Source organism: Piliocolobus tephrosceles, chromosome 2 (genome assembly GCF_002776525.5).
Source record: "Piliocolobus tephrosceles isolate RC106 chromosome 2, ASM277652v3, whole genome shotgun sequence".
In the NCBI taxonomy this organism is placed as follows: domain Eukaryota; kingdom Metazoa; phylum Chordata; class Mammalia; order Primates; family Cercopithecidae; genus Piliocolobus; species Piliocolobus tephrosceles.
The window spans coordinates 42,899,909-42,912,674 of record NC_045435.1 but is presented as its reverse complement, the minus strand read 5'-3'; the positions used below and the strand labels follow the sequence as shown (position 1 = coordinate 42,912,674).

General features: G+C 54.8%; 1 protein-coding gene across 2 annotated transcripts in view; it reads right to left on the bottom strand.

The window, feature by feature from the left end:
- Nucleotides 1-1,509: 1,509 nt before the first annotated feature.
- CHCHD6 (coiled-coil-helix-coiled-coil-helix domain containing 6) overlaps nucleotides 1,510-12,766 on the bottom strand; it is a 239,701-nt gene continuing 228,444 nt past the window's right edge. For both annotated transcript variants that reach the window (XM_023215398.3, XM_023215405.2), the window contains exons 7-8: nucleotides 4,364-4,499; nucleotides 1,510-1,737 (exon numbers count right to left, since the gene is read on the bottom strand). In XM_023215398.3, coding sequence (XP_023071166.1) covers nucleotides 1,732-1,737; nucleotides 4,364-4,499 — 142 coding nt within the window. In that variant the 3' untranslated portion in view covers nucleotides 1,510-1,731. The remainder of the gene's footprint in view (nucleotides 1,738-4,363; nucleotides 4,500-12,766) is intronic.

The following is a 12,766-nucleotide window of genomic DNA, read 5'->3' as shown; positions in this document are numbered from 1 at the left end:
CCTGGGCCGTAGGCTCCACCCAGCAGAATCAGGAGCCACATAAAATGGGCGTTGTTTTAAGCTATGAGGTCTGGGGGTGGTTTGTTACCCAGACAGAGCGAGCTAGTACAGGCTCAGGCAACACCCAGCCCACAGGTGTCTGTGTACATGGGAGTCCGTTTCCCACCCCAGGATGTGTCTCTAACCCCCAAAAATGACACCTGGAGAAGAGGATGAACAGCTGAAAGTTACTCCTGTGAGATCTGAAGTTGGACAAAGCCTTGGAAGCCAAACACTTCTGAGGGAGTCAGAACAGCATGGTGGACAGGCCTGACCTGTGACCCCTCACCCCTCCTCTTAGTAGGCCCCTCCCCGAAGGGCTCAGGCCAGGGTGCCCAGTGCCCCACCCCTCCTCGCTGCATCACACTGCATGGAGTCTCCTTGTGTGTTTCCACAGGCTGACCCGGGACTCCTAGAGAGGGAGTCTCCCAAAGCTGTCTGCCTGGCTGCTAGTATGCTACCCGCCCAGCCAAAAGGACACGCCCAAGCCCCAACTCACCCCCTGAGCTCTGAGTTTGAGAATCTGAGAAGGGACATTTGTGCTGCCAAGTCTGAGTCAAGGCTGCGGGCTTTCAGCTCCAGATGGCATGGGGACTCCCCAAGGGCTCTATCAGGAAACCCAAGGTCACCAGCAGAGCAGTTAGAGAACCTCAGGCTCCACCCCAAAATCTTCCTGCTGGCATGGTACAGGCTGAGTGTGGTCAGGGCACCTTGGGTGGGGGACATGGCCAAAGGTCAAGGACTGGAAGGCCAGTGTTTGGACACCAACCAGGCAGAGCATGTCCCAAACCCACTTTGTCATCTGCCCTCCTCAATCCCTGCATTCCTTATTTTAGAATCGCCAACACTCAAGTCAGAGGCTTCAAAGTCACCTGGCCTCTTCTGTCGCTCAGTCGGTTTCAGTCTTGCCAATCAGCCCCATTAACCTGCCTTGGGCTTGAGCTGTGCGGGGCCTTACACACTGGTGATGCTCCCTGGTGTTGAGTCCTGTCTCCCTGGCACCACCTGACAGCCAGAGCAACGTCACTCAGAGACAGTGCCAGCTCAGCCTGCCGCACCCCAGTCCTGCCGCCTCTGCAGCCACGCCGCCTGACTGCCTTGCCTGCCTTTGCTTTCCTCCACCCTCTGCTGCCCTCACACCTGGGATCCACTCTGCTGGGTCTCCGGCCTGCCCTGTCCTTGTCTGGGCAGCTTCCGCCCTGGGCGCAGGCAGCACTCGCTGCAGGAAGCTGGCCTGCTCTCCCTCCGTGCCATCCCTAGAAAGGCCTGCTCCCCTTCCTTCTCATCCCTGCTTCCGCAGCAGCCTGCTGTTGCTGCTGCAATGTAATTAGGGGTTCCCAGGCCATCTCCCCTGCCAGTCCAGGGACTCCCCGAGGGGAGCAGCCCATCTTCCTCAGCTCCACTTCGCTGGTGTCCAGCAGAGGACTGGACGCAGAGTAGGCGGCAGTGACTGTTTGCCAGTGAGTCAACGACTGAAAACAAAGGCATCTGCTTTATTTGTTTTCAGACAGTAGCGCATACTTTGTTTCCTAAACACATGGCAGCCCCAGGCTCAGGGGCATATGCAGGGGCCCAGCAGGAAACGGCAGGGCACAGTGGCTGTGGCCTAGGGCTCTGTGGACTGTGGTCCCATGATTGGTCCCTTCTTCAGGGCTCCAAGTCACTGCCAGGGCAGGGAACGACGTCTGCTCCTCAGCCCTACAAAGAGAACAGGTCAGAGTTGAGTCAGGGCCCACTCCGCCCATGCCCAGCAGCTCTGTGCAGACTGCCCTGTGACAGCAAGCACTTTCCCAGGGAGCAGCTGTGAGTTGGTCTCCCTCCTCACCTGGAGACCCACCAGTGAATCTCTTTACCTCTGTACCCCGGAGCCCAGCACAGTCCCCAGCAGCAGGGGACAGGCCCTCATTCCATGCGACAGTGACACCAGCACACGCTCCCCTCTCCTCTACTCTCCCAGGGCTGGCTCAGAAGGCAGGTCCCCTGCCCCCATCCCCTCAACCTGCTGCGGTGTTTCTGACAAGCACCTTGGGTATAGAAGAGTCTAACCCAACTCTGCTCTGCCTCGTCAAGGCCTCCCCTCTGTTCTCTGACTTTTCGCAGCTCAGCGGGAGCCTGCTGGGATGCTGGGGTCCGCACAGTCAGGGTCCTGTTGTGGATAGCCTGAGGTCCCTGTCCTCATCTGAGATGCCCAGCACATTCATACACAGGCAGGTGCCAGGCTCTGGGCCTAGGCATCACCTACCTGCCCTAGGAGCCCCAGGGCAGATGCTAGATCTTGGAGAGAGAAGCAGTGCTGCCCCACGCCAAGGCCCTTGACCATGTGGGCCTCTGTCCCCTGCCACTTGGCCCCTTGCAGAAGCAAATCTCTCTTAGGGACCCTTCACGCCCCCGCTCTCTGGCTCTGCCAGCAGCCTTCTGAGGTGGAGGCTGGTGAAGGGTGGTGAGAGTTTCTCCAGCACTTGCCATATCTCATACACAGGGCACCAACCAAGTGTCTGGGTGCTGGGGCTCCGAGGGAGTCAGGTTGAATATGCTGAACCCAAATGCACACACACTGCCAAGGCAGCACAGCACCTCTGGTGCTGCCATCACTCAGTCTCTGGTTTCTTTGCTAGTCATGTGAGGGGTAGGGGCCGAGAAGGAGGGAGATAGGCCTGGCAGTGTCCCAGAGCCTCTGTCAGGGTTTAATGTGATCTGTGTTCCTTGGTAATCACATTTTTGCTTAGGTGCAAGGAATATATATTGGTGAGGTGTGTTTGTTAAAGAAATACTCTTGGGGGTGGTGGGTAGGGGCTGAAAACTGCCACAGAGGTGAGGCTGGATGGAGAGAGGATGGAGTCGAGGGCTGGTCACTGAGGGGTGGGCCCTGCCAGGAAGCCAAGAGGCTGCAGCAGATCCCTGGGTAAAGAGTCAGGTGTATGATGAACAGAGACTCGGAGCTGCCCTTGATTGGGTGTGGGGAGGATCTGGAGGCTTCACCTTGCTGGTGAGCAGGGAGTTAAATGTCTGGTCGGTGCGAAGGGCCCCGGTCTGGCCCAGCCTACCCAGAGCCCCAGCGCCTCCTGCCCACGTGGAAGCAGAGTGAGCAGCCTTCTACACTCTGAGATGGAGCGGGAGGCCGCCTGTCCTACCCAGGGCTTCCCTCTCTCAGAAGGCTGACAGAGGCCTTGCATCCACTCGTCCTGTGTGGAGCTACCTCTGGGCTGTGCTCTGGCCATGAAGGGACAGTCAGTGCTGGTCGGGGCTGTGACCAGCCCAGGGTGGAACAATCAGCCTTGGCAGATGGGTGTGAGCAGGGCATGACCCGAGGAAGCTCTCACAGGCCCGGGGCTGCAGGACCCCCCTCAGTTCAGTGGGAGAGATCTCCCCTCGGACATAGCTGGAGAGCACAGAGCATCTGGCCTTAGCCTTTTCCACCCCAAGTACCTAAAGCAGCCTGTCTCCTACTCAGGCCAAAGAGGCTTTTCTGTGGGAAAGGAGACCTCATTCTATTGCTTCTCCCATACATTTTCACAAACAGGCTGCACTCCTCATGGAGCCCAAACTAGGTGCCCTGAGAGTGAATGATGCTCCCCAAGGTGGGAGCTGTCCTGTTGGGGTGGGGCAAGGGTGAGGTGTGGCTGGGAACAGCCTGACTGCACCAGAGAACCCTACGGGACCCGGGAAGGGGGAGGACTTATCTAGGATAGACAGCAGCAGTTGCCGGTGGGGGAGGAAGATAGTAGGAGCTGGCTGGGAGCACATCGCAGGCATCCAGGACAACCGAGGCCCACTGGAGTGGGAGGTGACCAGAGAGCACAAGAGGCCTGGGACCACTCACCAGGAAGGCCAAGTCAGCACACCCCTCTAGACCAGCTCAGGGGGGGTGGCTGCGAGCAGCTTCTGATGGCCGTACCCGCTCCCATTCCTCTTCCAGACGGCCTGTCCTTGCTGGGACCCCCAGGCTGCACTCGGGCCTCTGCCACGCTCCCACCCCTAAGTGCCAAGAGCTAAGAAGTCCCTGGCACCCACAAGGGGCCTGGCCCTTCAAGGTGGGGCCTGACTTTACCCAGCCTGCTCCCACCCAGCCTAATAGGGCAAACACCACAGGGATCATCTCCCCAGCGCCAGATGTCCAAGGCGCTCCTGGAAGCAGCCAGGAGAGTGTGCAGGTGACTGAGGAAAGCAAAGACCCAAGAATCCCTCCCTTTGCAAATGCAGATACCTCCAGGTGGAGCATCTGACTCTAACAGGAAAAGGTAGGCAGAGATCTCCAATGCTAGACAGAGGCACCTCCCCTACCTCCCAAGGCCCCTGGAAACCTGGGAGGCAGGCAAGGCCTTACCTTGTGGGCGGCGCTCACGCAGCGTTGGTATGCCTTGACCAGGTCTGAGCACAGCAGCACCTCATGCGGGCGATCTCGGTAGCAGTGGAGGATCTGGGCCTGCAGCCCTGAGCAGACGGGCTCCACCCTGCGGGGCCTGCAGAAGACATGAGCAGGCAGGCCTGGGACTCAGGTGCCAGCAGGCAGGGGAGAGAAACAACTCACATTCACTCTACCTACCTGCCAGGCGCTAGGCTAAGCCCCTGACACCCACCAGCGTCCTTTTAAGCCTCAGAGAGAAGCACTGTGCTTTCCCATTCTAGAAATGAGAGGACGGTCGCAGGGGTCAAGTCCTGTGGTCAGTGGCTTAGGCTCACAATATAGCAGACACTGAAATGTGCTGTGGTCTGGGGCTCCACACCGGGCTCCTTCACTGGGGCCGGAGCACCTCTAGGAGGCAGGAAAGCCCAGCGAGCTGACCTCCACTGGAGGGTCCCCATGAGGACGGTGCAGCTCACCTCCAGGACAGCCTGCCCTGCTGTGCCCAGGATAGCCATCCCTCTATGCCTGGGACAGCCCGCCCCACTGTGCGCAGCATAGCTGTCAGCTGCTTTCCTGTGCCTGTGGTTTACCCATGACTATAACCATGTGACTTACTTTTCTCCTGATTTAAAACTAATATGTGTGCAACAAGGAAAATGAACTCTACAGAAATGTCTGAAGAAATGAAAAATGTTCTTTTTACTTCTTAGAAGTAACCACGATAATACTTTGGTGGGTAATTTACTATTCTTTTCTTTCTTTTTCAAAGTAGTTTTAGAACCCACAAAAGTGAATAAGTTCACTTTCTAAAATTGTGGGAAAAAAGAGCAAACATAGATGACACTAAATTCAGTCACTGGCCCAGCCTCCTGAGCGTAGTTTTGGATCGGTTGGTCTCCTTCCAGATTCCTCTCCCTCTCTCTCTCTCTAACACACACACACACACACACACACACACACTCGCACACTGACACACACAGCAGCACATTTGTGCACTCCCTGCTGGCCAGGCACTGTCCTCTGGCTACTGCACGTGCTCAGTGCTGCTCCTCACAGCTCTGGTAGCAGACACTATCATTCATCATGCTGTTCACACAAATCAGGAAACTGAGGCTCAGAGAAATAAGGCCACACAGCTGGACAGTGGGGGAGCGGGGCATATTTATTTACACGGCTTTGGATGTACTGTTGCTGCTAATTTGTTTTCTTAAGTGGGTTTTAGGTCAGGACCCTTCCCAGCTGTAGATGGACCCACTGTAGCACTTGACAGCCTTTCCAAATTGAACACCACTCATGGCTAAGGGCACCAAAAAGGGCTGTAAAAATGTAGAAAGCCATTCCTCAAGTTTCTTAGCAATAGAAAGGATCACTGTCACACATGCCACAGCTCTGCTCCAGGCACGTGGAGAGAGACACATGTAGGTCAGCTGCTCTCCTACCAGGGTCTCCAGAGCCATTGTCATCTAACAATATCTCGAACACAGTTCCTTAGCTAGAAACCACCAGCATCAGTATGATCGACAGCTTGGGAACAGGACCCTGTATTTAGCTGTCTCACTCCAGAAGTCTGTGGGTGGACACTTCTGTACACTGCTGACTTAGCAGCGATGCCACCCAGGCCTGGTCTTCCCTTCTCATCCATGTCATCCTCAGGCCACTGAATGCAGCGCAGTCCCCTCTGCAGTAGAGATCAAAGGTAGCAGGGAGGAGCAGGTCTCCCCCTGCTGTCTCATCTGACTAGGTGGGACAATGCTCCCCTCAAACCCCACTCCAGGTTTCTCCTCTACTCACTGTCTAGGACCAGGTCACATACCCAGGTCTAACACCATCGCTAACATGAGCAGTGTGTGTCCCATGTTCAGCTAAGGCCAGCAAGACTCATCCCCAGGGCACCAGCAAAATGAACAGTCCCTAAATTAAAGACGGGGAGGGATGAGTGTGGGGTGGGGTGCAGCCGCCTGTGGCTGCCATGCCACACCACTGCCGAGGTAAAGGATGTGAAAGGAGAGCACGCCTTCCCCTTCCTGCCAGGACAGGCCATGGTGGCCTAGCCCTGGCCTGGGTCCTTGAATTCCACCCCATCCTAGCCATTGAGGTCACAATTCTGACTCATGTCTACACTGCATGCACCAATTCTTAAAGGGTCCTCTCATTTCCTGAAGAGGACTGGGCGGGGGGTGGGGGGAGGTCTTTTATCTGCACTGACCTCTCGTTCTTACATATGCAGGGCAGATGAGCCCCTGGCGTGCAGTCCTCTGCCCGGCTCTGGAGACCCACTTTGCTGGCCTGCGTCAGCTGCCACACAGGCAGCTAGGGCAAGAATACAGCTGGGGTGTCTAGGGCAGCCCCTGATTCCTCCCCAGGTGCTTAAGCACGGCTCCACATCTGTATTTAAGAACTGTGACATGGGTGTGTCTAGTTGTGGCTTTTTAGGTTGCTTCTTTCTTAGGGGACAGCTGGCCTCATGGCATTTTGTCTCAGGCAGGCATTCCCAGGGACTGCACACATAACTTTGGTTCTGACTGTTCTGATACCTGTTCTAGGAGCGCTTTTAAGTCACAGGTCAGATCTTGGCTCTCTGCCTTCATTGCAGAGGCCTCCCCTCCTGTTCTGCTCCCTGGCTCTCCATCCTTGGAAGGCTGTGCTCTCCCCTCCCCAGGCAGGGTTAAATCTGCAGGGCAGTGGGTGCCTTCAGTGGCACTGCCAGTCTCCCTGGGCTCTCTCCCATCACCTGTACTGCTGTCCCCTCCTACCAGTCTCTTGCCATGTCTTCTGCTCCTCCTGACGGTGCTGGCCCTCCAGAGTCTGAGACCCCAGAGCATGACTTCCATCATAGCCTCTGCTGCACTACCCTGAAGCGGGACCCCACCCTGCCCTCATGGGGCCCTGGTGAGCCTGGTTCCTGGCTGCACTGTGGAGGCCAGCAGGCACTGAGGGGCCCTGTGTGTCATGATGAGTGGCTCAGGGGAAGCCCCAGGTTTGGTAAGGGCAGAGCCGTCCTAAGCTGTAACTCTGTGAGGCTTACTGATCTATGTGAAAAGAGGTGCCAGGGACAGGACAGGCGGAGGCTAAGTGGCCCCAGCCTGAGTCATGCGGCTGAGCCTCATGGAGCTGGAGCGCTGACCTGCCAAGCCCTGCCCTCTACAGAGGCACAACAGAGACGCGGACACTTCCTTTGCAGAATGGTAATGCACAGGAAGACACAGCCACATTTGCCCCTCTCCCCATGGTCAACCTGGCTGTGTCCCCTCCTCACTGGCTTCTCTTACTTTGGTTTCAGGTCCCAGGACAAGGGCCTCTGTGTTTTGAGGGCAAACCTCCCAGTGGGCTCCCAGTTCAGGAGAAACTGGGCCATGGCGAAATCTATCCCCTCCATGCCAGTATTGCCCGTGGGACCATGGCAGCCTCTCTGCTGGGACTTATCAGAACAATACGAGGAGACAGAATGGGAGGCTAATGTCAACTGGAAGAAATTTCACCCATTTGTCCATAAAAAGGCTCTGAATGGGATAAGACAGAGAGAGCACAGCTCTGGAAATAAAAAGCTTTCTCTGAAGCAGGCAGGGCTAGGCCTTGGGTGAAGCCATTCACAAAAGTAGGTGCACTCTATCCACCCTGAACCCCTCCCAGCCCTGGCACACCACGACCCTGTTTACAATGCATACAAAACAGCTCCCATGTTCAAAAACATCGTCTTGCAAACAGCTACTCTTCACATGCACAGATAAAGGTATCCAAAGTGTGCCACGAACTTACCAGGGATAGAAATAAGTCCTATACCCCTGTGTGAGGACATTTCCTTGAAGAATGAAGATCTAATGGTCCATGTGGCTTCGAAGGGGTTCATGCCATTTGCATTGGTGTATAGGGTGTCTGTTTGCACAGACATCATAGGCAATGCCCAGGAAGTTGGCTCACCTCACTGGCTCTTATGTTCCTCATCGGTACGATGGGAACAGTAACACCGCTTGCCCCAGAGATGAACAGAAGTGTGTGCTGTGAAGTGCAGTTCTCATAGCAACCTAGCCATCAGTGTGAGAAACTGAGGTGGGGCCAGGGCCTGGAGTGGGGTGCGCTTGCAGAAAGGCTGGGTTACTGGAGGCACTTGGCAGCGAAGAGCTGAGGATATGCTGGGGTGGTGGAACTGCAGACGTAGGGCTTGGAGGGTGGAACCTTACCTTAAAGGGTCCCTCCCTCTACAGCATAAGCTCTGATATCATTCAAGATCTAGTTCAGACCTCGCCCAGCCTCAGTGGTGCCTCTTCCTCAGGCATGTTAAGGCATTAGCGTGTCTGCATAATCATGGTGTCCCTTCAACAAGGAGCTGGCAGATGCCTGAGGCTGGGACTCTTGGTCTAGTGGAAAGAACACAGATTCTGGGATCAGACAAACCTAGGGCAAGGCGCTGGCTTTGTCACTTTCCACTGTGTGGTCGGTGTATCAGGTACGGAGGAGGACCCCACCCCACAGAGCTGTTGAGAGGATGGCAGGAGAATGGCAGGTGATGCCCAAGACGGCCCAGTCAGAATGTGCTCAGTACCACAGTGTGGCCCTGAAGGATTCATCGGTGTTCAGTAAATAGGACGACAGAAGACCCCACACACAGCCTCCTGATGGCCCTGAGAGTGTGATGACCATGGACAGGGCACATGGGTCCTGGTCCCTGGCGAGCAGGCCACATAGGTCTGCATGACTCCCAGAACTCCCACCCTGTCTGCTGAGACCACAGACACAGCAGAGTGCAGAGGCCCCACGTGGTTCCTTCCCAACCCCTGTGCCTGAGCAGGCCTCTCCCACTGACCTCCTCTCCTGGAACTTCTCCATTCCCCGCACTCCACCCAAAACACATTCATCTCTCAAAATATGGAAAAGCTTTTCCAATCGAAACCCCCTTTTGCCTCCATCTCCATCCCAGGCCACAGCAGCTTCTCCTTGCTCAGAAAGGTGCTGCCTGGGGCTCCCCCTGCCCCACTCCCCTGGGCCCCATGCCGAGCCTCACTGCTCGGCTGACAACACCCGCCTGGCCCTCACTGCCTCTCTGGTCCCTCACTCTGGTTCTCTTCTGCTGGACCCTGGGCCTCCGCTTGTGTGTGAGCTCCACCTGTGGCCCTGCCTTTGTCCCCTCAGCACACCAGCATGGTGCCCAGCTCAAGACCTGCTGTCCCCTGCCTGCCATGCAGCCCAGCAGGTGGCCACAGGCCCACCGGGATGAGGCATGGGTAGCCCTCACCCCAGCATCTCCTCCTTCTGAATTTCAGTTGGGTAGGCAGCACCAACACCCAGCTGGTCCAGCTGCATACCCGGAGCACCCAACTTCTCCAGCCCCTATGCCCACAGAGCACCCCCAAGTCTAGCCTACAGGAGAGCCCTAGCCCATGCCCTTGTCTTCACTGTCATTAAACGGCCTCTCAATGGTCCTCTCTACTTCCAGCCAACAGTGATGCTTTTAGAACATAATGCAGGCCACAGATTTCTAAAACACCAAGGCAGTTCAAAAACTCATTTCTTGGGTAATCACAACTCACTGCACAATGTGCTAAGCATTATCTCATTTAATCCCAAGCAGGCCCATATAAGGTAGAAGCTCTGTTTTTCCTTAAAACAACACAACACAACACAAAACAAAAACAAACCCAGTGTCTCCAAGTGATACAGTAACTTGCTTAAGTTCACCATTTGAAAAGCAGGGCCAGATCTCAGGCCTAGTTAGCCTATACCCAGACCTGACGGCCTGCTAGGTCTCCCATGGACCTCAGGCTACCTCAAGCACCCTGACACTGTGACCTGTCACCCTGCCATTGTCGGAGAGCTGGTATAACTCTGCTGCCAGCCTGAGTGCCCTGAGAAGGTGGTCTGTGTCCCCAGCCCATCCCCAGTTGGATGAGGGAACTGACCTCACATGTCTGGTGGCCGACTGGCCCCTGGTCTCATTCCCACTTCTCCTCAGGCAGAATGCACTACACTTGGTGAAGAACCCATAACTAGCTAGAGACTCAGGAGATCCTCCCTCCCTTTTCCTTCTCTCTGGTCTGGGTCCACTATCCATAAATCTCTGTGCAACCTTCCCTTCCATCCATAACCTCTGTACCCTTCCCTTTCCACTCATGACACGCCTCTGAGCAACCTCTCTTCCAATCCAGGCAAAGCTTCTATGCAACTTTTCCTTCCATCCATGGAAAGCTTCTATGAAGTCTTCCCTTAGTTACATGACAACATTCTGTACAGTATTCATTTTTTTTGTATTAGTCTGTTTTCACACTCCTATAAATGAGTGCCTGAGACTGGGTAATTGATAAAGAAAAGAGGTTTAATTGACTTATAGTTTTGCATTGCTGGTGAGGCCTCAGGAAACTTACAATCACAGTGGAGGGGGAAGCAGGCACATCTTACATGGTGGTAGGTGAGACAGGAAGGCAAAGGGGGAAGAGGCCCTTACAAAATCATCAGGTCTCGTGAGAACTCACCATCATGAGAACAGCCTTGGCGAAACCACCCCCATGATCCAATTACCTTCCTTCCTCGACATGTGGGGATTACAATTCAAGATGAGATTTGGGTGGGGAAACAGAGCCAAACCATATCAATTTCATCCATGACAAGCTTTCGTGCGATCTTCGATTCCCATCTATGACATATGCAACCTTCAATCCATAACAACAATCCATGCAACCTTTCCTTCCCATCAACAACAATGCTTTCTGCATCATTCCCTTCCCAACAATGGTATGGCTCTGTGCAGCTGCCCCATCCCACCCATGACAAGCTTCTGAACACCCTCTCCTTCACATCATAGCCATTCCTCTGTGCAGCCTTTCTTTCCCATCCATGAAAATCCTGTGCAGGCCAGGTGCAATGGCTCATGCCTATAATCCCAGCACTTTGGGAGGCCGAAGCAGGCAGATCACTTGAGGTCAGGAGGTTTGAGACCCGCTTGGCTAACACGGTGAAACCTCATCTCTACGAAAAATACACAAATTAGCCAGGCATGGTGGTGAGAGCCTGTAATCCCCCTTACTTGGGAGGCTGAGGCAGGAGAATCACTTGCACCCAGGAGGCGGATGTTGCAGTGGGCAGAGAGCATGTCACTGCACTCCAGCCTGAGAGACAGAGCGAGACTTTGTCTCAAAAGAAAAAAAGTCTCTCTGTAGCATTCCCTTCTATCTGACAATTTTCACTGCAGTCTTCCATTCCCTTCATAGACATTCTAGTGCGCAGCCTTCCCGCCAATCCACGATAAGCCTCTCTGCAGACCTTCCTTCTTGTAGGACAAGCCCCTGTAAACTACACTTCCTTCTATGGGAGGCCTCTGTGCAGCCTTTATCTCTGTCTCTGACTACCCCGCATACAACTTTTTCTTCCATGCACAGAAAGCCTCTCTGAAGCCTTCCTTTCCCTCACGGACAAAACTTGGTGCAGTGCTCACTTCCATCCATGACAGTCCTCTGTGCAGCCTTCTTTTCCCTTCATCTGTGCAGGAATGAGAATTCTGTGTGGAGACTTCCCTTCACACCCATGGCAAGCCTCTGCGCAGTCTTCCTTCCCATTCATAACACAACAAGCCACTGTGCAGCCCTCCCTTCCTCCCTAACAAATGTCTCTGAAGATTTCCCTTCCTTCTATGACAAGACATCTGTGCAGCATTCACTTCCATCCATGACAAGGTTTTGTGCCTTTTCTTCTCATCAAAAAAGCTTCTGTGCATCCTTGCTTCCCATCTATGGCAAGGCTCTGCATTCTTCCCTTCTCATCATAAACATTTCTCTGTGCAGCTTTCCTTCCATCCATGAGAATTCTGTGTGCAGCCTTCCCTTCATGTCCAAGACAATCTGCACCCTTCCTTTCTATCCAAGCAAGCCTCCATGCAGCCTTTCCTTCCCATTAGTGATAAGGCTCTGTGCAGCCTTCCCTTCCGTCCACAGCAGGAGTCTGTGTAGCCTTCCCTTTCATCCACAGCAGACCTCTGTGCAACCTCCTTTCCATCCACAGTAGGAGTCCATGCAGCCTTCCCTTCCGTCCATGGCAGGAGTCCACGCAGCCTTCCCTTCCGTACACGGCAGGAGTCCATGCAGCTTTCCCTTCCACCCACGGCAGGAGTCTGTGCAGCCTTCCCTTCCGTCCACAGCAGGAGTCTGTGCAGCTTTCCCTTCCGTCCACGGCAGGAGTCCACGCAGCCTGCCCTTTTGTCCACGGCAGGAGTCTGTGCAGCCTTCCCTTCAGTCCACGGCAGGAATCTGTGCAGCCGTCCCTTCCATCCATAGCAGACCTCTGTGCAGTCTTCCCTTCCATCTAAGACAGGAGTCCATGGCACAGCCTTCCCTTCTGTCCACAGCAGACCTCTGTGCAGCCTTCCCTTCCGTCCACGGCAGGTGTCTGTGCAGCCTT